This window comes from Sorex fumeus, unplaced genomic scaffold (genome assembly GCF_029834395.1).
Source record: "Sorex fumeus unplaced genomic scaffold, SorFum_2.1 ptg000098l, whole genome shotgun sequence".
In the NCBI taxonomy this organism is placed as follows: domain Eukaryota; kingdom Metazoa; phylum Chordata; class Mammalia; order Eulipotyphla; family Soricidae; genus Sorex; species Sorex fumeus.
In genome coordinates this window covers 21,206,169-21,231,953 of record NW_026606155.1, presented here as the reverse complement: position 1 = coordinate 21,231,953, position 25,785 = coordinate 21,206,169, and the positions used below count along the sequence as shown (strand labels likewise).

Below are 25,785 nucleotides of genomic sequence, written 5' to 3'. Positions count from 1 at the left end.
ACAGGAGGGAATGGGGTGGTCAGTGGTGTAGCACTGGCCAGCTGCTGGGTGGTGACTGGGTGGCCACAGACTGTGGATGTGCTGGGTGTCAGGTCAAATTCATAAATGCAGACCAGGAGGCCAAACCAGAGCAACAAAAGCACTCCTCGAAAAACAAAAAATAAGCAAACCAATGCAATCATTGAACAATTAATCATGAAAACAATTCCCTAAATAGGAAGGAGATCATGCAGGGCAACCTCCTGTGACCATGGATGCCAAAGTATAAACTATCCCTGGCTCCAAGGGACTGGCTGATGCAGTGCCCAGAGTGGCTGAGTGTGTCAGACGCATTGGTGAGCATCTCCAGGGCTCCTTAAAGACCAAGAATTTGGGTTTCTGTTTTATGGGCCACACCTGGCTGACTCCTGGCTCTGCACTCAGGGATCACTCCTTGGTGAGACTCAGAAGACTGCATGTGATCCCGGGGATCGATCCCAGGTCAAGGTAAGTGCCCTATCCGCCAGACAATCTCTCCAGCCACAAGACTGATGATTTTGTCCTCAGGTTGGTTCACAAGCCGACAGAGTGGGCTTAAGGCTTGTATCACATCTTTCTGTTTTTCCAAAGAGACGCCAGGCTTGAGCCATTTTACGAAGTTTCGCGAGATTGGGTTTCACCTAAGGGGAGAAAGAGTAACTCCAATTAGCAACAGGCAGAAGGAGCACGTAAGCACTTCCTATTGTGGATCTTGAAATATGTCTCCAGTTTGGATTTCGGGATTCAGAAAATAGTCCTGACAGCCTCAGGCTAAGTGGGACCGGACACTGGGTTGCCATCTCTTCAGGACCGAGGACAACACTTGTTTCATTTCCTTTCTTGTATCGTATGAAACCAACAATTTTTAATGGGAGTCAGCACTCAGATCGGAGTTAGAAAACCTGATTTTGGTACCTGAGAAGGCAGTGGCACAGAAGACTGGATGGCCCTTGGCAGGAAGGTAAGCGAGAGGAACATTCTGGAAAGCAGCAAGCTGGACATGCCTATTACACTCTCGTGTTGTTTCGCTTAAGACGAGAACAAGGCCAGAAAGTCTGCTTTCACTGAAACCGTTCCGTGCCTTTATTGCATTATCCCCAGCATTGTTCCCGGGCTGCTGAGTCATAGGGACCAAAGCGCAAAGGAGGCGCCTCCTGCCGTGGCTGGCCCAGGCCCAGTGCAGAGATCCTTGGCCACGGCTGCCACTCCAGCTAGGGCCATCGAACCACAGATTGTTTGAGCTTTATCTGCCGGCAGTGAACTTGTGCTTCTACCAGTGCTTTGTTGCCCTCGAGAGAACTTCTGAATCTTATGAAACCCACGGGCCAACAGGTCACAGTTGTTAGCGATACAGCGATCTTACATGGATGCTGAGCTTAAAAAATACAAAGACGTAGGGGCTGGAGCAATAGCACAGCCAGTAGGGCGTTTGCCTTGCATGCGGCTGACTCAGGTTCGATTCCCAGCATCCCATATGGTCCCCTGAGCACCCCCAGGGGTAATTCCTGAGTGCAGAGCCAGGAATAACCCCTGTGCATCGCCGGGTGTGACCCAAAAAAGCCAAAAAATATAAAGACGTCAAGATCACTAAGCATTTCGCCCATTTTGGATTGGGCAAGAGGAAATGGTGAGGCTTTTACGAAAATCCCCGCATACTGTCTTCCAACCTCTCAGATTCTGGAGAGGATGAAGACGGGTTACATTTGGATATTCAGAGCAGAGCGGGAGGGCTGGCCTTTATCCCCTCTTCCTGTGCATACCTGTGTGTCCTGTTCCAAGTGATTGATGTCGGCCAAAGGCAGCATTGAGGGCCTCCCGTGGGCGCACTGGAACGGCAGCCGGCACCAGGACAGCGCGTCAATAAGGCGGCAGCATTCCTCGAAGCTCAGGCTGTCGTTGAACTTAATGGCCCCTACATGAGGGACAGAAGCAAGACAGTCATGGTGTGTGTGGCGGGAAACCGGTGCTGACCCTGGGGCAGAGCCATACGTCTGGGGAAGGTGCTGTGTTTCCTGGGCTGCTTCTTTTTTTTTTTTAGTTTTTATAGCACAGCGGTAGGGCGTTTGCCTTGCACACAGCCAACATGGCCGACCCGAGTTCGATTCTTCAGCCCCTCTCGGAGAGCCCGGCAAACTACCGAGAGTGTCTCGCCTGCACGGCAGAGCCTGGCAAGCTCCCCATGACATATTTGATATGCCAAACACAGTAACAACAAAGTCTCCAATGGAGACGTTACTGGGCCCGCTCGAGCAAATCGATGAACAATGGGAGGGCCTTTGCCTTTACCTTTACCTTTATTTATTGAATCACCGTGAGAGCAGTTACAAAGCTTTCGGGTTTAAGTCTCGGTCATACAATGAAACACCCGTACCTTCACCAGTGCCCATTCTCCACCATCAAAAGCCCCAGTATACCCCCATCCCACACCCTCCCCTACCTGTGGGGCAGATGATTTCCACATTACTCTCTCTCTATTTTGATCACATTCAATATTTCAACACAAGACCCACCATTATTATTTGAGATTTTACCCCAACACTCAGATCTGCTGAAAAGGCAACAGTAGACAATTTGTTTTCTATTGCTGGTTAAGAATAACATATGATGTCGTGTGGCTGCAGTAGTGGCCACGCAACTTTGAAATTCCAAAATTTTAACACTTAAATCTGCAGGGATTTCTGCCAAAACGTGCTGGGTTCCGAGATTTGTTCCTGAGTCTCTGGGGTCATGGCCGTTAAGCAGCTTGATCAGGAGCAAGAGAGACCGTTCATGGGTGACAGTCTCATTGGGGTCTCATTGGGGTGTGGAGGAAAGGGCCAGCTCCACCCCCATCCCATGAGGCTCCACGTGTCTCGTCACTGAGGGCCCAAACTTGACTGTCCAAATGGCCTCTGGAGGATGGCAGCCACCGAGCCACCTAGGGGGAGCAGGCAGAGGGACAGTACCCTTTCCTCCCTGGGGTGGACCAGCGACAGTAACCTACTGCGGGTCTGGACACATTTCTGCCAAAAGCCACTGGATTCCGAGATTTGTTTCTGAGTTTCTGGGATCATGGCCATTAAGCAGCTTGATCAGGAGCCAGAGAGGCTGTTTGTGGGTGGTGACTCCGGGTCTCGTTGGGGTAGGGAGGAAAGGACCGAATTCACCCCCATCCCCTGAGGCCCCGTGTGTCTTGTCACTGTGGACCCAAACCTGATTGTCCAGTGGCCTCTGGAGGCTGGCAGCCACCGGGCCAGGGGGAACAGGCCAAGGCACGAAACCTATTCCCACCTGTGGTGGCCCAGCGCCGGAAACCTACTGCAGGGACTGGATGCATTTCTGCCAAAAGCCGCTGGGTTTCGAGATTTGTTTCTGAGTCTCTGGGATCATGGCCATTAAACTGCTTGATAAAGATCCAGAGAGGATCCCACCGTTTGTGGGTGGTGACTAGGGGTCTTGTTGGGGTGAGGAGGAAAGGGCCGGCTCCACCCCCATCCCGTGAGGCCTCGTGTGTATCATCACTGGGTTCTGGGCTTCTTTAGGTTGGCCAGAACCTGGCACAGTGAGAGTGTCAGGCTGAGCAGTCTCTCGGCGTCTCCTCGGGAGAGGCTGCCTCAGGCCTGGAGGAGGCCATCCTCCATCTGGCAGGCTTGTGCTTGCCGGGCTCTGCTCCGAGGCGCACTCCTCCGAAGCTTAGGAAACTGAGGTCATCTCTGTCCACAGCCAAACCATCATCAAGATCTCTGCTTTCTACAATGTCCACTTTATTTGCTTTTCTTTAATTCCATAATAATCTTCTGAATCTAAACTCTCACATAGTCAGGTGCTCTGTGCGTACAGTAATTCACTCTGTCAACAGGTATTTATTAAGTGTCTAGGACTGATGGCTACTTTAGCCACGCCGGGCCGTGACGGTGAGAGCTGGAGCTGAGGATCCGATAGGCTCAGACTATGAGGTGACCAAGATATAAATAACTACACCGTCATTGGAAAACAGAAGTCCAATCAAACCCAGGGCATGAGAGAATACATGAGACCCAACCCAGTTTTAGAGGTCAGAGAAGGCTTTCCTGGAAAACTGGTATTTAATCTGAGACCTGAGGTTAGAAAGACATGACTGAGAAGGAGCAGGAAGTCATTCTAGTCATACAGCAAGGACAGGGCCAGAGTTCAGCACACACAGCAAGACTGAGGAAGCAGGCCGCAGTGTGAAGCAGGGTGGAGAGTGACCAGAGAAGAAACCATGGCCGCAGTCAAGGGCCTGGCCATGAAACCCTGATACATCGTGACAAACACGATTTCCTGAGAGCAAAGGGTCGTCATCAATTTTTGGTACAAGCATGACATGCCCAGGGGCTGAAGAGACAGCCCAGCAGGGAGGGCACTTGCCCTGGATGCACCCAACCTGGGTTCAATTCCCTGAGCACCTCTGGAAGTGATTCCCAAGTGCAGAGCCAGAAGTAAGCCCTGAGAACCATCCTGTGTGACTCCAAAACAAAACAAACAAAAGAGAATGACATGCTCAGAGGGATGTTTCAACCAGAATCCTCTGGGTGCTGAGGCAAGAATGGCTTGAGAATGAGCCAGAATGAATGTGGGGAGATGAAGTCTGAAGACTGGGCCAGGGCGAGGGAGACAGGGGCGGGGGGTATGGAGCAGCTGTGGAGATGGATGAAAGCAGACACAGGAAGCACTACAGCGGCAGAGATGAGGTTGGGTGATGGAGCAGGCATGGCAACTAAGAGAAGACAAAGGAGCAAAGGCCTTCGGGATATCTGCGGTAGGCAGACTCATGAGGAACTGGGTTTCCTGAGCCCAGAAAAGAAAGGAAGTGAGGGGAGGGCAAAGAGAGAGGGTGCCAGTGGACGGGACCCCCACAATAGTCAAGAGGCAGCTGCAGCGACCCCTTACCGTCCCTCCAGTACCACTGTCTATATTTTATCATAGACAAATACCGCAGAACCTCCATTATTCTAGGGCCTTCTATATAAAAGCTAAAGGCTTTGTTGTGACCTTTGGCTTCTGTTTTTCTTTTCTTTTTGGCTTCTATTTTTCTTTGCCAGCCTAATTTCTTGGTACTCTCTGCCACTCCTCATCTAATTAGTTTGTTTCTGCTTTTGGGTCTCTGCCCAGACCGTTATCTCCCCACCTGTAATAACCTTTTCCCTTCTAGCAATTTCTGAACTTGACTCAAATTGGATCTCCTGGAGCCGGAGCAATAGTACAGTGGGTAGGGCATGCCTTGCACGCAGCCGAACTGGGTTTGATCCCAGATACCTCATACGTCCCTTGATCCCACCAGGAATGATCCCTGAGCACAGAGACAGGAGCAAGCCCTGAGCACTGTCAGATGTGACCCACAAACAAAATAAAACATTAGCTCCTCAGGCACTGAGAGTCTGGGCACTTAGGCGATGATGGGGCGTAGTAACACTGTACATCAATACTAAGAAAGTAAGCCCTACTGTTATCATATTATCTGTACAACGATGTAAAAAAAAATGTTTTTTATTCACCTCCACTAGGAGAAACTCCTCTACTCAACCACAGGAGGGTCAATTTGCTTTGTAAAAGTCATTTGTTGGTGTTCACTTTCCCCCCCTACAGTTTCACTGCTTATTGGTCATTTCTTGACACAGACTCCCTAAGGCAAGCTGCAGAGTCTTTTTGCTTCTTTCAGAAATGCAGCATCCTGGGATTGCTGGCATTTGAAAACAGCTGTGCTGAGTCTCTTTCCCTTTTGGCACGGGCCACTGTGGTTAGTGCTGGGGGACTCTGCTGAAGAACTGAGGATCCAACCTGGGGCTCCTGCACTAGTCACCCACCTCCCCGCCCATGAGAATCTTACCGTGGCAGGCTTGAGATGCCAGCACCTTCTGGACAGTCAGTGGCAAAGTCCCCTGGATGCTGCCAGTCGTCTGCAGCAGCTAATGCGGGAGACACACTCTTTATTAATGGGGAAGGGCCCAGGACAACGAAGCCTTTTGTGTCTGTGAGAAATCCCAAAGGAAGAGAAAGTTTACCTCTACTTGTTCTCGAAGCAATTCCTACAAAGCAGAAAAAGGAAGGAGGATGAGGCGTGGGAAGAAAGGCATTAATATATACCATTATCTCAAACAAAAAAACAAACACTGTTCATCGATTTGCTCAAGTGGGCCCAGTAACGTCTCCATTTTAAGGCTTGTTGTTACTGTGTTTGGCATATTGAATACGCCACGGGTAGCTTGCCAGGCTTTGCCATCACGATCACGATCACGATCATCCTGCTGTTCGTCAATTGCCTCGAGCAGGCACCAGTAACGTCTCCTTCATCCTAGCCCTGAGATTTTAAAAAGTGCCATATTCAAGGCTCTTTCTGGGTTAGGAGAATGAGACCCATCATTGTTACTGGTATTTGGCATATTGGGTATGTCATGGGGAGTTTGCCAGACTCTGCCGTATGGGCCGGTTATATTCGATAGCCTGCCAGGTTGTCCAAAGCAAGAATGAGATAATAAGATGTCAAGTGGACACAAATGTGGCCATGTGCTTCTGGGAGCTGGGTTTTATAGTCTCTGGGTCTTGGCCATTGATGGGATTACATGGTGTGGGGGGATGGGGGGCCAGTTGGTGGGTGTGACCGCTGCCTACTGAAAGATGGAAGATCTGGGTGGAGTATGCTCAGCCCCAATCCGAGCAGGCTTGGAGATCTCAGCCCCGGGACCCGCATGCCTTTGTTCTTCTGCAGGTACCTTCATGCGTATGGAGAGTGGTCTCAGCATGTTGTGACTGGTTCTGGAGGTCTTTGACTGCCGGAGCCCTGGTCAGGGCGGGGAGGGAAACTCAACCTGCTCCCCTCCAAGGGGCCCCGGCGAGGACAGCCAGGTGCGGGGGCAGGAGACTCTGCACTGTTATCTTCCGGGAGCTGGGTTTTATAGTCTCTGGGTCTTGGCCACTGATGGGATTACACGGCGCCAGGGGGCCAGTTGGTGGGTGTGACCCCTGCCTCCTGGAAGATGGAGGATCTAGGTGGAGGATGCTCAGCCCTGATCCGAGCAGGCTTGGAGATCTCAGCCCTGGGACCCGCATGCCTTTGTTCCTCTGCCGGTACCTTCATGAGTGTGGAGAGTGGTCTCAGCATGGTGGTGGCTGGTTATGGAGGTCTTCGGCTGCCGGAGCCCTGGTTGGGGCGGGGAGGGAAACTCAACCCACTCCCCTCCAAGGGGCCCTGGCGAGGACAGCCAGGAACGGGGGCAGGAGACTGCGCTGTTCTCTTCCGGGAGCTGGGTTTTATAGTCTCTGGGTCTTGGCCTTTGATGGGATTACACGGCACCATGGCAGAGTCTCCTGCCCCCGTGCCTGGCTGTCCTCGTTGGGGCCCCTTGGAGGGGGTCGCTTTGAGTTTCCCTCCCCACCCCGAGCAGAGCCCCGGCAGTCGAAGACCTCCAGAACCAGTCACAACCATGCTGAGACCACTCTCCACATGCATGAAGGTACCGGAAGAGGAACAAAGGCATACGGGTCCTGGGGCTGAGATCTCCAAGCCTGCTCGGATTGGGGCTGAGCATCCTTCACCCAGATCCTCCATCTTTCAATAGGCAGGGGTCACACCCACCAACTGCCCCCCCTCCCGGGCATGATTACATGCCATGGCTTTGCCATGCAGATGTGATACTCTTGGTAGCTTGCCGGGCTCTCCGAGAGGGTCGGAGGAATCAAACCCGGCTCGGCTGGGCTGGCTGCGTGCAAGGCAAACGCCCTACTGCTGTGCTATCGTTCCAGCCCATTATATCATACCTTCCTTTTGACATTTACAGAATATCCCAACTTTCTCTAAGGTATTTTTCCTGGGCCTGGAAGGTGGCTCCAGTGGCAGGACACCCCCCCTTCCCCACCACCACTGTAGGTTGTGACCCTCACACCAATTTAAAAATAAAGTAAGATACACCTTTGAAGGGAGACTTTCACCCATCTGCACATGGGTACAAAGAACTGGGTTGTTAGAAGGCACTTTGAATATGAAATACTGAGACAACTGAATGGAACTCTTACTGCATGAAAATATGTTTAGCCCCTGAAACTTCCTCCAGTGACAGCCTATCAGCTTAGCAGGTTATGTAACTGGGGAGAACAGCCTTGATGATTCAACCGATTCTAAAGATCATGGAGGCTTTGCACCAAGAAGCCGTCTGTTTATATGTATAAGCTTAGCTAGAACAAGTGTAATGTTACACACAAACAGAACAAATATACAACAGCCACCGAACAACTGTGCACTCAGCCTAACACTCGCTGAAGTATCATAAACATACGTAAGCTGTCTCTTTGGTTCCCACAGACCTTCTTTCCCCCTTGACAATTCCTTTCGGGTCACAAAGCTTATTTTTCCTAGACGTTTTGCTAAGTTTTTCCCCACTAGCATAGCTCTGTCCCTGGGGAGGGCTTTTCAGTAGTAATGTCCCTGCATCTGTTAATATTTACAAAAAGACTAAAGAAATGTAAAGAAACGGTTTTATGCTATTAATTTATTTTGCCTCTAGGGGTAAAAAACAAAACCAAACCAAAACTGTTCTTATGAGATATGGCACACTTAATCATCTATAAGAAAACACAAGATTTCCTTACTCCTAGGAAAGACTGTGTATTAATTAGCTTCTCAAAGTTATAATGCGTGCTCGCAGTAGATTTTTCATTGTCAACAGGATTCAGAAAATCCTCTCTCCCCCCTCACACACAGGGTGGCCTTCCAGGCTGATACATGGGCACAGTCACTGAGAGCTAGAGGGTGGATACTACAAATTCTTTTAAAAGTCACTAACTTCCCCAAACAAACCTAAAGGGAAAGATGTCTCCTAACACCTGACCCACTAAGTTTAACAAAGATACAGATCAAACCCAACTTTCTTGCGCACTCCTATCCAGGTCTTCGGAAGCATCAGTTTGTAAGCCTGGTGAGCGGGGGAGCTGGGTCTTAATCTCTGCCGATTTTATATTCCAGCGGTTCAATGGATGCAAGATAATCTAAACAATATTCCAAAGAGGCTCGGGCTGGAGGGTCGCACGGCACACACAGCTGTCTCTGTGATCTTCCAGCGGCTAGGCCCAAGAGGCTACCTTCTCCCCAGGACACCAGCCCTCTTCCAGCTTTTTACAGAATCAACAACGTCTTTCTTTATCAGCCCGACTTAGCATAATCAAGAAAGACTTTCTGAAACCATAAGCTTTGTTTCAATTTGAAGTAAACTCCTTACCAGTAGTCTTTGAAGTCCCTTTAGGAAAAGTTTTTACTGTAATTTTCTGGTTAAATACTTAGGGATTGAATTACAATAAAGAGCCTAGCAGATCCTATCTTTTGGACTTATGACAATTTGGAGAGAAGCTTTGGAGAGAAGTTGCGTTGGAAGGGGAGAGCGGCTGAGGGCGAGGCGCAGGCTGGTCTGGTCAGCAGCAGAGCTGAGGTAAGGCCAGAGGCTGCCACTGGAGCGGCCTCTTCCTCCGGGGTCCTCTTACCAGGAACCACAGACCCCCTCATCACCCCCATCGGAGGACACACACAGACCCTTCCTCACCCTGTGTCCTGCCCTCCCCCCAGCCAACATGCTGTCTCTCTCTTCTGCGTGTGCCCAAGTGCTTGAAAGCACCTCCTCCTTTGCGCCACTTCCTCCTGCTGCCCCGGCCACCACGTGGCAGGAGACCATTCCATATGGGCCACCACCACAGCGCCGGCCCTGGGGGTGAGACCCAGCCCTGCAGTTCTACCCGACGGCCACTGCTAACCAGGCCCTCTGGCTTAAGCCTTCCCTGAGCTCCGACAATAGTTACTTTTCCCCAGATCTTCCCCTCCTCCTCCTCTAACCAAATATTTTCAATCATCCTTTACTTTGGCAGGGGACCTCAGGATCTCTGCCAAGACACATACACAGTGAGTGACGGTGCGCCATAGGCTCTGCTCCACACTCCTCATTTCAGTTTCCATATTATCCCTGGACAGTCTCTCCAGACCCTTCTCCAGCTTCTGATATTATCAAAATAAATATGTACTTTTAACTCTCAAAAGAGCTACATAAGAGCCCACACTTCCTCCCGAAGCCGCAGAGTGCCGGTAACTCTGCCTGTCCACGCACTGGACATGAGGCACATTCAGTATGGCTCAGTCTGGACTTCATCGCGGGCACAGCTCCTCCTCCACTCCACTATCTGCTGCTGCCACTGCCACCACCATCCTCCCCGTCACCCAAGCGAGAACTCATTACCCACTTCTTCTCCTTTATCCTTTTCATATCTTTATCCCTTTTCTTACTCTCCAGATCTTTGTTTCTACCTTCCAAATTATGTTTCAAATACATCCTTCCTCTCCTGTTCCACTGCTATAAACTGAGCATTTAATAGCACTCATTAATCCCCCGCCTCCTTTATTTGAACCAGTACAAGAAGCTGCCTCACAACCACCTAGTCTCTCTCACTCTTTCCCAGATAGTGTATCCCACAATTTCTCTAATAAATCAGTTACCATTTTTATTTTCAGATATTACTAGAAAGATTTCAATTTCTAGAAAAATTTTATTTCTAGAAAAAAAATAGTATTCCTAGGCAAATGGTATGAGCAAATGTGAACTTGCTTATACTCCAAAGAGAAGGGGTCAGAGGTAAAGAAGGAATAAGAGACCATAATTAGAAGATAGTTAAAAATACACAGAAATAAGGAGTGACTTGAGAATGAACCAAGCATAAATTCTGGAAATGAAACAGTCATTGATATGAAAAATACAGCTGCCTTGCAAGCAGTCAACCCGGGATCCATCCCAGCATCCCATATGGTTCCCCCAAGCAGGTCAGGAGTAATCCCTGAGTGAAGAAACCAGCAGGAAGTCCTGAGCACAGCCAAGGGTGGCGCAAAAACCAAAAACAAAACCAAAACCTTTAATAAGATTCACTACAGTAAAAAGAAACTGAATACAAAGAAAAAGTAGATGCAAAAAGCAACAACAAAAGACTTTATAAACTTGGTTAGTCTGATCACTGTTTTCCAAAATGCATGACTGACCCCATCAAGAATGAAGACTGAGAGACAGAGACAGAGACAGAGATGCAGAGTGGTTGTTTCAGTTTCTGAAAAGGGGATGGCAGGCCAAGTAAGTCTGAGGACCTCTATCTAAACATGGATCATAAAATCAAGGCCTGCCAGAGGGCCGTGACCTAGAGGGGCACATGCCTGTGCTCCCCGCAGTGCAGCTTACAGCAGCTGAGATCTGGGAACCACTCTGGGACCTGCGGTGGATGAGTGGAGGAAGATGTGGTATATGACCACAATGGAATACTACTCAGCTCTGAGAAAAGATGAAATCTTGCCTTTTGCTACCACTTAGATGGAACGGTAAGGAGTCATGCTAAGTAAAGGAAGTCAGGAGGAGGACAAACACTGCGTGATGTCACTGGCTGTGTACAAAATAAAGAAGCAGAGTAAAGACATAGGCAACGGCCAAAGAAAACAAACTCTAAGGTTCTGCCCACAGGCCTGAGTTGGCTGTTGGGGCAAGAGTGATAGTATATATGGTCCCCCAAGCACTGCCAGGAGTAATTCCTGAGTATTGCTGGGTGTGACTCCCCCACCCCCTCAAAAGAAAAAAAGATAAAAAAAAAAAGAGTAGATTAAAAAAAAAGAGTTCAATGGGTTGAGAGCATGCATTACATGTGGGAGGCCTGGGTCGAATCCCAACAAATCCTGCAAGTCTGGGTTCAGCCCTGCCTCAAGCACTTCCAGGCAGTGAATACTGAATACAAATTCAAGAGCCCGGAGTACTGAGCTCGGAGTAGCTCCTGAGTACTGGCGTTCTGGTCCCCCCAATAGGAAAATAACAGAGAAAAAGAGGCGAGAAAAGGCAATAAAGACAAATCATAAGAAAATCATGAAACACGTAAGAAAGACCTCTTGAGCAACACTAGTACTATCCCCAGCAGCTGTTCTGAGGCCTTTATAAAGACACATACGTAATACGCAGTACTAGGATGGGTCTTTCTCCTCCTCATTCGCTCCCTACGGGATGAAGTGCGAACAGCTCGGTGAACTAGGCTAAGCTCTTGTGTGACGCGGCCTGACTGTGTAGCTTACTCATCTCATCTAATTCGGTATCAATCGTAATTGGAGTCAGCTGAATGGCATGGACATTGGAAGTTCCCGAAACTTAGGCTCTGCTCCCGTCTCCACCACCCACTGCTCTGCCCCGTGCCTGCGTCCCCACTTCTATACTTGGCAGGCTCCTACAGTTCCAACAGACTTCTCCTAAAAACACATAAAAACAATGGCTATTTGGCGACAGTTTCCTTGGCCTGAACCCCCAGACAGTTACCATTCTATTTCCACAGCACTTTTGAACAGACCTCTATTGGACAACATTTTATTGCATTATAGTTGAGGGTCATTCCCAACTTGATGTGGGCTCATTCATCTTTGAATCTTTTTTTTTTTTTTTTGGCCACACCTGACAATGCTCACGGGCTACTCCTGGATCTGCACTCAGGAATCACTCCTGGTGGTGCTCAGGGGATCAGGTGGGATGCTGGGGATCAAACCTGGGTTGGCCACATGCAAGGCAAACACCCTACTCCCAGTACTATTGCTCCATCCCCTCATCTCTGAATCTTTAGCTCTCAACACACAGCAAGTATTAGGATTGGAGGTTGGGGGGTTCACATCCTGGCTCTGCACTCAGGGATCACTCCTGGCAAGGTTCAGTGGACCATAAGGATGTTGGGGATAAAACTCGGGTCAGCCGCATGCAAGGCAAGAGCCCTAGCCACTGTCCTTACTCTGACCCCAGATATTTCTTACTTACTGAGTAAAAGATGAGCATAGAGAAGTTCAAGACAAGATACGGCCCCGCAATTTCCAAATATCGTGTCTTACCTCCACAATACTCTTGGTCACAGTGGATCTTCCTCTTCGGAGTTCACTGGCCTCTCTCTCTACGAAACAGAGAGGTACTTTTCCTATAAGGACTAGGGAATCACTGGAGTCCGGAAACAGAATTTCAAGGCCCAGATCTTCCAGATTTTTGTGGTAGCACCTACAGAGAGAATCTCAAATTAAAAGCATTACTTCATTCACATTCCGGCACTGGTTCCAAAGATTTGATAGTTTCTCAAAAGCTGCCACGAGCTTTGAGAGTTTACTGTTTTTCTCACACTGCTGGGCGTGTTTAGGACTTTCTATGATCAAATTTCCATTTTGAAATAGGGCAATCCTCCTTTTTCTTCTCTTTTCCATTGAGAGAATCAATTAATTCTAAGTCTTATTCCTAAGTTTTTATTCTTCACCAAGGAATAGCTCATTTCTGGTTACTGGCACTTAAAGGATTTTGGCACCAGTGAGAGGCTGAGAATGTTTTGAATCAGCACTAAAGCAGGGAGATAATTAACACCCTCAGGAACTGCGAAGTCCTGATTAATGGGATGCAAATAAATGGATCTGCCTCTAATATAAATTATGCTCCGGGGGAAAGACTTATTGGCAGTAGCCTATTTTGAAACCCGAAATAAATTCTGAGACAATTCTCCTTTTCATTTCCAATCATTTGTGCTGCTCAGAAATGGGAAAATGTCCTATCTGTGACTCGCAGTAAGATTTGCTCCTGCCTGGCGGCACGGTGCTTTGCTTTCTCCCCAATATTATGGTAATGAAAACTAAGAATCTAGAATGCACCAAGGCAAAGCAGAATGGAAGCAATTACTGCAGTAACTCTGCTTTCAGAAACAGCACAGCATAAACACTGACGGTTCCAAGAAATGGTAAGTGTTCTAAGCCAACTGCTGGAAAAAATTATCAGGGAAACTCTATCCTATATTCAACAGATGTGCTATAGTGGAAAGAAGGGCGCGGGGAGGCAGGAGGGCTGCCACTGAGCGGCCGCCCTACCCGTCAGGAGGCAGCAGGGCCTTGAACAAATCCTGGGAGCACCCTTGGGCTCAGGGCCGCCTCTGGCGCAGGGAATAATGTTATGCAGAACTCAGCCTTGCCAAGTTCACGTTAGAATTTACACTGTCACTGCCACACTCGAAGATGCCTAGTGATACTGACCATAAGAGTCTCCTTTGTTCCTCTGTCACTGTTATTTCCAGGGGAGGACTTATGGTGGAAGACAGTAATTTTTTCCGCTTAGAGCCTTGAGGGGGCTGCTTCTCATAAGAATCTACGGAAGGAAGAATGGACAGGTTACGTGTGGGACATGCAGTCTCCTGGCCTGAGCTAAAAGCTGGCAAGGCCAGCTGTGTTCATTACTGCTGTGTGCGTGTGCATGGCCGCGGGCGCACACACGCCGAAGATGGGCTTCAGGGCCTGCCTTACACACGCAAGTGCTTTACTGCTGGGCTACTGTCCCCAGCTGTGTTCATTAAAGTGGTCATTAGACGTGGGTTCAATATTTAGTCTTAAAGTTCGATTCTCCATTATTGAGATCAAAGAAGTATCCAACCTATTTATTCGTTTTAGCACAATTCTCCAAAACAAGAATTACTTGCCGTAAACATTACACTGAAATGGAGAAGGCAATGTTTCTGTAGCTAGCTAGTCAATAAATATGGCTCTAGTAAATGAGGTGAAGAATGTGGATGGCTGGGGCTGGAGCGATAGCACAGAGGGTAGGGCGTTCGCCTTCCACGCGGCCAACCCGGGTTTGATTCCCAGCATCCCATATGGTCCGTCGAGCTCCACCAGGAGTAATTCCTGAGTGCAGAGCCAGGAGTAACCCCTCTGCATCACTGGGTGTGACCCAAAAAGAAAAAAAAAAGAATGTGGATGGCTGAGGAAACGGAATGGGTTTGCTACCCAGTCTTCTGGCTCTGCAAGGCTCCCCATTCCCCAGTCCCGAGTAAGCCCTGAGCCTCTAACACTGTTTTCACTACATGCCTTCTCAACAATTAGGTCTTCGCTTGAGCAGGGAAGGTGGACCTAGAAGTGACACCTGCCAGGCGAATTCATGAAATAGCTCCTTAGCAACTCCCTGACGCTGGGATATTTCACTGTTTGAAAAAGGGGGTGAACGACTTCCCTGATACTTTACCACATAGGGAACAAACTGTCTCACAATGAGAAAAAATGGTTACTAACGATTTAAAAGCACAGATTATTACTGATTTTTGGTCACTTGCCCACATCCTATGATGCTTGGGGATCCCTCCTGGGGGTTACTCCGGGTGATGCTTGGAGGACCATGTGGTGCCCGAGCCTCCTGCATGTGGATCCCGGGCCTCCTGAATGCAAAGCTGTGCTCCAGCCTGCTGATCTCTCCAGTCCCTTACAAACGGACTTTGGAAGGTTACAAAACAGCTTACTCTAGCTGATAGCCCCTGGGAGAGAAACAAGGTGGTGGGATGAAGGAGAGGGTGGAAAGGAGACTACCGTCATCCTTTAGAAACTTTCAAACTTGAACTTAGTCCAACTATAACACATTTAAAAACCAACAACCAAACACTGTGCCAGCTAAGCTGCAGGTGCTGCCTGCCTGCTGAATGGTGAGAAGGTCTACAGAGTCACACAGCCGTGTGGAGGGGTCCACCTTGGTGCTGGATGGCACCATAAGTTCTGAAACTCTCACTCTGCAGGGCTGATGATGAACTCACAAATATGCCTGTGACCACGTGGGCCTACATGTTTGAACCAGTAAACTGAAATGCATCCTCTTGATCCTATCAGCAGCCCTTCTCTTGGTGGTAGAATGCCAGCTTTGCATGCATGAGGGCTTGAGTTGGATCCCAGGCCTGCCCCGCATTGCTGAGTTCAATTCCAGCACTGTGGCCGTGATCCCTCGCACCACAAGTATGTAACTCCTATGAGCATCATGCCAAGCCCAGGCATTCCAACAACAACCAGAAAGGAGAGCAAAGGAGGAGCAGGGTCTTGGGGAAGCAAAATCAAAGGCCGTTAGCTTAATTTTTCAAGTGTCCAATTTACCTTTCCTCCCCATAAGCACGGCTAGAGAAACCCACATACACTGATCCTTTGAGGAGCCTCAGACGCTTTCTGGCCCCAGACAGACCCTTACCAAGGATGAGCTGCTCCAGACGGACGCGCTCATGCGCGGCGTGCTGGTCCACCAGCACCAGCAAGTTCCCACCTGGAAGATTCGCAAGGATTACTGCATGCTCAAGCTCTCAGGCCAAGATCAGGATGTTCACACAGTATAGAGGGAGAAAACGGTTAAACTATTTAACAACATGGGAACAAGAGAAACTTCCTGAAAAATAACAACTCTATCTTTTATTTCTTGAAAATACTGAAACCTAGGAGGAAGTTTACATCTACCTTATCACTGATTAAAATACTCTTCTGGGCAGGAGAGACAGTATAGTGGGTAGCGCACTTGCCTTGCAAGTGGCCAATCTGGGCTCGATCCCCAGCATCCTCAAAGGTTCCACCATCAGGAGTGATTCCTAAGTGCAGAGCCAGGAATCAGGTGTGACAGTTCATCAGTCCCCCCGAAAAAAAAAAGCTTAAAAATAAAACCTTTTTTAATTTTTCCTTTTGTTTTTGTCTGTTCATTTGTGTGTTTGAGCACACCCGGTGGTGCTCAGGGCTTACTCCTGGGTCTGTGCTGGGGATTCAAACCTAAATCAGGAGATCAGTTCCTTATCCACTGTATTTTCTCCAGCCCCCTAAAATACCCTTTGGTTCATTATTTCATTTACCAAGCAAGGTTATAGCCTTCAATGTTCAAATACTGACTGTGCTTTATTAATTCAAATTTGAGATAATGAAGGAGCATCAAAACAACACATTGCTGTAACAGCCAACTGTGATTTGCAAGCTATAACCTGTGAAGAATGTAAGTCTAGTACACTCTGGATGCTAGCATTTTTGGGTTTTTGTTTTGGTGCTCAGGAAACCATATATGGTGCTGGAGAATATGGATCAGTCATGTGCAAGGCAAAATGCCTTAACCCCTATACTATTTCTCTGGCCCCAAAACTAGTTTTTGTTTGTTTGTTTGCTTTTATATCATACCCAGAGGTACTGAGGGCTTACTGTTGGCTTTTCATTCAGGAATTACTCCTAGCAGTACTCAGGGGACATGCAAGATACCAATCTGGGTTGGCTGTGTGCAACATAAATACCCTACCTGTTGTACTATCACTCCAGCATTCCCAATACTAGCTTCTTAAAACTGTGGATTGACGGGCCAGAGTTATAAGGGTTAAGATGTTTACCTTGCACCTGGTTTGATTCCTGATACCACATAGTCCTGGAACACCACTGGGAGTGGTCCCTGAGCACAGAGATGGGAGTAGCGCCTTAACACAAAGATGGGAGTAAGCACTGCTGGGCATAGTTCCCAAACCTCAAAACTACCACGACCCCTCCCCCCCCCCCCCCCCCCCCCCCCCCGCTGCCAATAACATCATTCACATGCCACACTGCACAGGCAGATGAGCCACAGGCAGCCAAAGAGAAGCATCCATGTCTGTCCCAGCAGATCACAGGATTTCACGGGACTGTTCATGGGCCTGACATGCCCTACCCCTGCTTTAGACTCTTTAGTCCAAGAGGGAAGGCCAACACCCTGGCAACAAACCAGGAGAACTCTTTTCCCCCCTCCCTCCCTCTTATTTTGGATTCTAGGTGACTCCTAGCTATGTGCGCAGGGATCACTCCTGACAGTGTTGAGGGTATTCTATGGGGTGCAGAGGACTGAACCTGGGTTGGTTGCTTGCAAGGCAAGTGCCCTACCCACTGTACTATTACTCCAACCTCATACACAGGAAGATGTGTTTCTTATGTCCTAGCACAACAGAACAGTAGTTTCATTAAAGGCAAGAATTTTTGTCTGTTATATTCCCAACTGAATCAAACACAGAATAGGCACACAATTAATATTTATGAGATAAATAAATGAAACTTTATTGTTCAGGATATCATAACTGAACAATTATATTTTATAGGTTAAAGCATGCTATCACTTAAAGTGATGATATTTAAGTCCATTACCAAAATGTAAAAAAACTAAGATTAAAGGAAATTCTTTAGTTAATCTATAATTAAACTCTTAATTATAAGAATAGGTTGCTTTGGTTATTCATGAATGACAGTCAATACACTTACATTTTGATTTTGTAGAAATATTATTTGTATTTTCTAAGAGTAAGTACTCTTTGGTGGCACCTAACCAAAACAATTATACTACAGAATTACAAAAGAAATTCGCGTAGGTCTCTTTTATATCTTTAGACATCTGCAGATCTTAGTGGTAAACAACAAATAACTCTGGATTATCAAAACTGTAGAAAAATAATTGATTCATTTTGTAGAAACAGTAAAACAACCAGAATTTGACCTCACTAATTCTATATTCTTGATAATTATAACTGAACTTATGGTTAATCTGTCTTTCATCTACTATGACATTTTCTAAATGAATTTACTTAGTAAACCAGATAAAAAGGAACATTTGAAATACAAAGAGAATGAAGTGCTTCCAAGCGTGAGAAGCACTCAGAAGAACTTTTTCCCCGTCTGATGGAAGAGCGGCAGGGCACTTGCCTTGGAAGTAGTGTACCCAGATTGAATTCCCGGCATCCCATACGTTCCTCCATGCACTGCAGGAGTAATTCCTGAATGCAGAGCCAGGAGTAACCCCTAAGCATTGCGGTGTGTCCCAATCACCACACCCCCAAAAAACCCCAAAACAACCTCCCATCCTCAAAAAAAGAAAGCAATGTCAAATTAGTTTTTTTTGATATGTGTGTGAAAGGTTTGGGCCACATACTGCAGTGCTCAGAGAATGCTGTAGTACCAGGGATCGAGTCAGGGTTGGCCACATGCAAGGAAAGTGCCTTGATCCTTGTACTATCTCTCTGGCCCCATATTAACTATTTTAAAAGGTCAAAAATAAAAACTTTCCCTTTACTTACTGCTTACACATACTCTCAAGGTAACTACTGTTAATAGTACAGTGTTTATCTAACATATGTATGGGCATGTATATAAAACTAAACTATCTGTACTGTTTATCTAACATATGTATGGGCATGTATATAAAACTAAATGTACTGAGGATGAAGGATAGTAGGGTGGGGTAGGTGGGCAGGGTGTTTGCCTTGAATGCGGCCAACCTGGGTTCGATCCCTGGCAACCCACAAGGTCCCCTGAGCACCACCGGGAGTGCAAAGCCAGGAGTAACCCATGAGCATTGCTGGATGTGACCTAAAGAACCAAAAACAAAACAAAACAAAACAAAAACCCAAAACACCAAACCAAAAAAAAAAAAAACCCAAAACAAAACTATTTCTCTATAGTATTAATTTGAGTTGATTTTTCCTAATCTATTCAAAGACCTTTAATGTGGCCAACCAAGATCTGATCCCTGGTATACCTTATAGGCCCCCTGAAATATCCCCAGGACTCAACCTTAGTGCAGGGCCAGGAGAAACCCCTGAACACCACCATATGTGACCCCAAAAATAAAACTAAAAGACAAAAACAAAATCATTGCAGCTTTAGTGTAGATAAAACACCTGAGGAGGCTAGAGAGATGGCACTGGGGTTAAGGCACTTGCCCTGCATGCAGAGGACCCTGGTTCCACCCCACAGAGCTTCACCTGGAGTGATCCCTGAGCAAAGAGCCAGGCAGAGTCCCTGAAACCAAGGGGTGTGACCCCAGAGCCCCAAAACAGATAGATTAAAAGGAGGCTATCAGAGGGCAGCTGGTTATTTATTGAGGTTCAACTCCAGTCTTACCTGCCCCGGCATTCTCTTCCGTCTTAGTGCTCATTAAACAGGCAATAAACTTGTTATCCACTTGCTGGAGAACCTGCCACACATTCAAATAAACGTGTAACACTAAATAAGAAATACCAGAGGCTTATCTGCAGAGAAAAACAAAACTTAGTTTGCCTTATAACACTCCCCTTTGGGGCTGCGGATCAAAGAAGAAGGGGAAGGAGTTGGCAGAGACAGGAGGGGCGGGGACTCTGGGAAGGGCAGGGGGAGGCGTCCAAGGGGGGGGGCGAGGGGCAGGACACGGCAGTGATCACAAACCTGGGGGAGATCTGGAGTGTTCCCCACAAAATAACTCTTAAAAACTAGTCACAGAAACTGAGAATTGTTAATAAGACCAGATATTGCTAAGAGGGCTGAAGTAAAATTGAAAGTTTTACACAAAACAAGGAAAACTATTTTGGAGAAGACAGAAGACAGTCTGTCGAGAGGAATCTCAAAAGCCCCCAGTGTGTGAGGGGCGTGGTAGAGGGTCTGCTGTAGCTGTGCGGGGTCCTGGGGTTCAGTTACACACACACACACACACACACACACACACACACACACACACACACACACACACCAAATGAACAAAACCCCCGAAAAACCCCCCAAAACCCCAAGATATCTACCTTGGGTCTATCTCATTAAATAAATCCAGTTTCACAAGAGTTAGTCTAGCCTAGATCTGAAACTTATTTTTCTGAAGTCTCAGAGTCCACCTTTTACCTGCATTGAATGGATCATGTCTTTGGTGAAGCGATAGGGATACAGGACATTGTGGATTTTCACTGCTAAGCTCTCAGCCTGGCCACTGCTCACATCAACAGCAACCTAGAAAGACCCAGCATAAGCATCACTCAAATTCAATTTTTTATGTCCGCAGATCTGTTTTACAAAAGATCTCGAAGTACAAAGAAAGATTCATTTTCACCGAACCCACTAGAGGGTAAGATGAAGTCAGGGAACATAAAGAAATTCAAAGAACTCAATTACTGGTCAAATGACTTCTGTTTTATAAACAAAACTACTGATAGAAGCCAATGCTGTTTCAGAATAACTACTTGCCAATGCCCCAGGATCCAATTTTGAAAGATCCCATCTTAACTGGAAGATCAGTAATCAGATACTCAGCTATGATACACCCTCATTAAAACACCCAAATACATTCTGTGATAATGCTGAGAACATCTGCCCAGGACGGTAAGGAATTGTTCCTCCTTTGTCTCACAATAATTCTGTACTCCGCCACCCAAACACTCTGCTAAAGCTGCAAGGCGAGTTTCTAAGAGTGGCAAACACATCCTCCATCCACATCCTGACTATATCATCCTAAGTGTCTCAGTCCCCTCTTAGGCTCTGAATTCTGATTCTTTCTTGTATCCAATTCGAACTTTTGGATATATTACTTGGGAACATGTCTACTCTTCCTTCATAATTACAAATGAGTATGGCCATTCATACCCATCCCCTGCTTAAATCAAGTTTTAAAATGTAAAATAACAGATAAAGGAAAACTGCTTGCAAACCCACCTCTGGACAACGGGCAAATACGGGATTGTCCCATTCTGAGAGCAGACACTGAAGTGAGTCACTCCCAGCAGCCTCGTCTGCAGCATCTAGGGCAAAATGGAACAGGTGAAGTTGGCATCAAGCACCTCAGGGAGAAAGTGGGGACAGACTCTTGCATTCAGCGCGGTGCAGACTCAAGACCATACAGTTCCCATATGCTACAAATGTGCCCTGTTTGCTCTATCTCTAAATTGTTTTTGATCTCTTTAATACAGATGATTGTGTCATCTGGCATCCTAATTGCTCCTCCAAACTATTTACACTAAAGATCCTTCAGAACACAAGTCCTGAAGAAATGGGTTCAAATTAGTAGCATGATTCCCCTTAGGTGCAAATATGCCTTATCTGCTTCTAGAAACAAAGACAAAAACAATCAGTGTCTGTGGTGGTTTTGTTTGTGTTCTTCTGTTTTATTTGTTTTAGTGTTCTGTTTAGATAAAACGACTTGCAACATACAGTACAACTATAATCTCTGAAAACAAGAAACATCTTCTCAATCAGAAGATACCACAGACTGTGCATAATCGCGCGGGATTGACCTCAAGTCTGGAAAAGTAATTCCTGATCTAAATGCATGCACTGAATTACTTAGTTCTGCTGTTAAATAAGACCATGGGGAATTCCAGTAAGGCACAGCTGGCACTGATCAGGCTTCATAATGCAGCCCTGCTTTGTTTGTTTCTCTGGAGGGAGGTGGGACGCTATGTCCTAGGTGTCCCAGCAGTCGCTGGGACTGACCCTACCTCTGTTAGTCTGGCCCATCACAGCCCTCTCTTTCCGAGCTCTTGGAAGGAAAGGAAGAACAAGGTCACTTCGAAAAGGATGACACCTGTACTGAGATCCTAGAGACAAAACAGAAAAAATCTGGCCACTGGAATCCAAATATAAACAAACCATTAAACGGTTAAGGAACATAAAAATCTCTTCCCCTGCAAGTGGAATAAAGACATGGCCAACACTACCACACACACACACACACATGCACACACATCACTGGGCTTTGCTGTGATTCTTTAATAAAATGACCATCATGGACCACTCTGCACGGATGCTTTGTCCCACAGTATGTCTGCATCAGATGGAATGAGGATCTAAAGGATTCTCAGGGGGAATATTTTTGCCTGAGGGCCACTGGGGTAATGATGTGGGATATTAAGGGTTGTCTCAATTTGGGGAAGGGTTGCCACTGGCACCTAGTAGACAAGTCTGCTAAAATACTGCTAATGGGCCGGAGCGAATTACAGCAGGTAAGGCGTTTGCCTTGCATGGGCCAATCAGGGTTTGATCCCGGCATCCCATATTATCCCCCAAGCACTTTCAGGAGTGATTCGTGAGCGCAGAGTCAGGAGTAACCCCTGAACATCACCGGTGTGGCCCCCAAAACTAAATAAATAAATAAATAAATAAATAAAGTGCTGCTAAATGTCCTACAATGTTTAGGACAAACCTGACCATCGATAATAATTAATTCCAAATGTCAACAGAGCAAGAGTTGAGAAGCCTGTCCTATGGACAGTGGGACTAAATTGTCATCCTTCACCACTTGGTGCAACCTTTCCATATCCTAATGTAAGTCTCTATTATAATGTATGTCTTATCATTTTATAACGAGTTTTGATAACTGTTTTCCCTAAGAGACGGGCAGGTTCAGAGAGCAAAGCATCAGTTCACAGCTGCACAGACTCCTCAAGGAGCAGGAGAAACAGTACAGTGGGCAGGGTACTTGCCTTTCATGTGGCTGACCCAGCGTCACACATGGTCCCCACAGCACTGCTAGGAGTGATCTCTGGGTGCAGAGTAAAGAGTAAGCCCAGAGCACCACTGGGTGTGCCCCAAAACAAAACAAATTGCTAAACTGACATGTTCTGAACAACAAAATGATGAGTTTATTATATCAATAAAATCAGCTGGATTAAAAACTGGAGAAATGAATTTAGAATATCTTTGCGAAAAATAGTATGGATCACCAGTCACAGAGAGGACACCAGCAAAGATGTTTAATTATTTATTTATTCTATTTTAACCTTTTTTTTTTTCTTTTTGGGTCACACCCAGCGATGCACAGGGGTTACTCCTGGCTCTGCGCTCAGGAATTACCCCTGGTAGTGCTCAGGGGACCATATGGGATGCTGGGAATTGAACCTGGGTTGGCCGCGTGTAAGGCAAACACCCTACCCGCTGTGTTATTGCTCCAGCCCCCTCTATTTTAACCTTTTGGCCACAGCCAGCAATGCTTAGGGATTACTCCAGGCTTTGCACTCTGGAATCATTCCTGCCAGTGCTGGGGGGACTCTATGGGGTGCCAGGGATCTGAGTCTGGGTCAGCCAAGCCAAAGGCAAGTGCCCTGCTTGTTGTACTATAGCTCCAGCCCCCTGAAAGCAAAGACATTTTAAAGAAAAAAACTGCTGGCACTCCTTAAAATTATCTTCAGAGTTCCTGTTTTCTATGCTCACCTCCCAATCATTTATCTTGTGGGATGGGCAAGCTTCCAGCACAACATTCCCATTTCCAGACAGAGGATGCGCCAGGTGGTACTTCTGAGCTATCTTTTCAGGGAACTTGTTTCTCTACCCCAGAATGTTATGAAATTACAAAATTTAATATAAAAGTTATATTATAAATCAACATGAGGCGTGAAAAAAAATCAACATGAATTTATATTCAAATATAAATTTAATAGCAAACCCTTATAAAATTTTGGGTTGACATGCCCTTCGAAAGTTCCCAACAAAACTTTTTAATTAAAACTTAAATCAGTTTAAAGGGTTTAAAAGACAAACAGGCATGGATGTTTATGTTGAGTGCAGTAACTAAGACTTCCCTTTGTTTTAGCAACAGTCTTCTCAGTTGGATGTAATCTGTTTTTATTTTTTTTTTCTGGTCACCTTATTAAAAGCAATTGCATTTCAAAAGGATGAGGTGCCAGGGTTTCAGCATTGCCTCTGATAAGCATTCACTACAAATTAGGATGTAAAACTACATCGACTGAAAAAACACACATGGGTCTGGAGTGTTAACACAAAGGGGCTGGAGTTTAAGCTTTGCACGCTGGAGCCCCAGGCTCAATCCCCAGCACTGCATGGGCTCAGGAGCACTGCGGGGTGTGCCCCTGGGGGGACCTCAGCTCTCGCTGAAGAGGAACCCACTCCTCCCAAACCATCTGCACCTTTAAGAGCAAACTGATGTCTCAAAAACAGGATTGGAAATGGGGCTGGAGCATTAGTACAGCGGGCAGGGCGTTTGCCTTGCATGTGGCTATCCCGGGTTTGAGCCCCAGCATCTCATATGGTCCCCTAAGCACCTCCAGGAGTTCTTCCTGAGTGTAGAGCCAGGAGTAAACCCTGAGCATCACCAAATGTGACCCTAAAAAACTGAAAAAAAAAAAAAGTAAAAAATAAAGAACAGTATTAGAAGAGGAAGGTTTTCTCTTTTCTCAAATATTCTGAAAATTATTGGAGTTGCTACAGAGATCGCTCAATGGGCTAGAGCATGTGCTCTGTATGCAGAAGACCTAGCTTGGATCCCTGGCACGGCATGGTCCCTTGAACACCAGGGCAAGGGTAGCCCCTAAACACCACCAGGAGTGTATGACCCAAAAGACAAAAAGAAGAAAAGAAGAGTGATGATTTCTTAACCAGAGGGAAAAAAACACACAACTCCATTTAGAAACAAAAGATACGGGGTTCGAGATAGCTCAATGATCTGAGTGCAGGCTGTGCTCAATCCCCGCACCCCATGGTCTCAACTGCACCACCAGGAGTGACCCCAGCCCACAGCTGGGGAACCCCCCTCCCCACCAAGCACCATCGGAAAAGCCCCCAAACCAAAACCAAACAAAAAGCCCAAAGATTTATTTAACCTTAAATCATCAGAGCTTCCTGCTAGAGAGTCGTCCCAGGAGGCATCCTAAGTTAATTTACAATCACATTCATATAACTTAAGTTCCTTTATAGCCTTCAAGGCTTTTAATCTGAACACACATTTTAATGTTTATCCTCTGATGTAAAACCAAGATAATAGCCAGATGGAAATCAGCTTCACCATCTCCCAACATCTGGCTCTCAATATACTGCCAAAACAATGTCACTTCTAAGGCTGTGAGACCCGAGAACTGAGTTCTCAGCAGGCTCTAAAGTGGCTGTGTGAGGAGGCCAGAGAAACAGCAGCGAGGTGGGTAAAATCCTTGCCTTGCGTATGGCCAAACCCCCTTAGGTTCCCAGCACCACACGAGCCCTCCAGGAGTCATCCCTGAGCACCAAGCCTGGAGTCATCCCTGAGCACCACCGGGTGCAGTCCCCAAAATAAAGAGCTGTGTAGCATGATTTGAAAGTCACATTACTATCTTCTTGAATAACAGCTATTCAAACTGCAATCAGATTCAGTGAATTAGCATCTGTATCATATCAAAGCACATTTGAAAAGCATAGCTATTAAGTACATACTTATAGTCTACATTTCGGAACCTGTATGGTGAAGTCCTAACTTTCTGAGC

The 25,785-nt window shown here is 46.8% G+C and overlaps 1 protein-coding gene across 1 annotated transcript in view; it reads right to left on the bottom strand.

The window, feature by feature from the left end:
* Nucleotides 1-499: 499 nt before the first annotated feature.
* The window catches only part of MLH3 (mutL homolog 3), a 31,326-nt gene continuing 6,040 nt past the window's right edge, over nt 500-25,785 (bottom strand). Inside the window, exons 3-13 of the mRNA XM_056133781.1 lie at nt 22,036-22,134; nt 21,254-21,339; nt 20,450-20,554; nt 19,703-19,775; nt 16,014-16,085; nt 14,051-14,162; nt 12,881-13,040; nt 6,021-6,044; nt 5,846-5,924; nt 1,779-1,930; nt 500-659 (exon numbers count right to left, since the gene is read on the bottom strand). Coding sequence (XP_055989756.1) covers nt 543-659; nt 1,779-1,930; nt 5,846-5,924; nt 6,021-6,044; nt 12,881-13,040; nt 14,051-14,162; nt 16,014-16,085; nt 19,703-19,775; nt 20,450-20,554; nt 21,254-21,339; nt 22,036-22,134 — 1,079 coding nt within the window. The 3' untranslated portion in view covers nt 500-542. The remainder of the gene's footprint in view (nt 660-1,778; nt 1,931-5,845; nt 5,925-6,020; nt 6,045-12,880; nt 13,041-14,050; nt 14,163-16,013; nt 16,086-19,702; nt 19,776-20,449; nt 20,555-21,253; nt 21,340-22,035; nt 22,135-25,785) is intronic.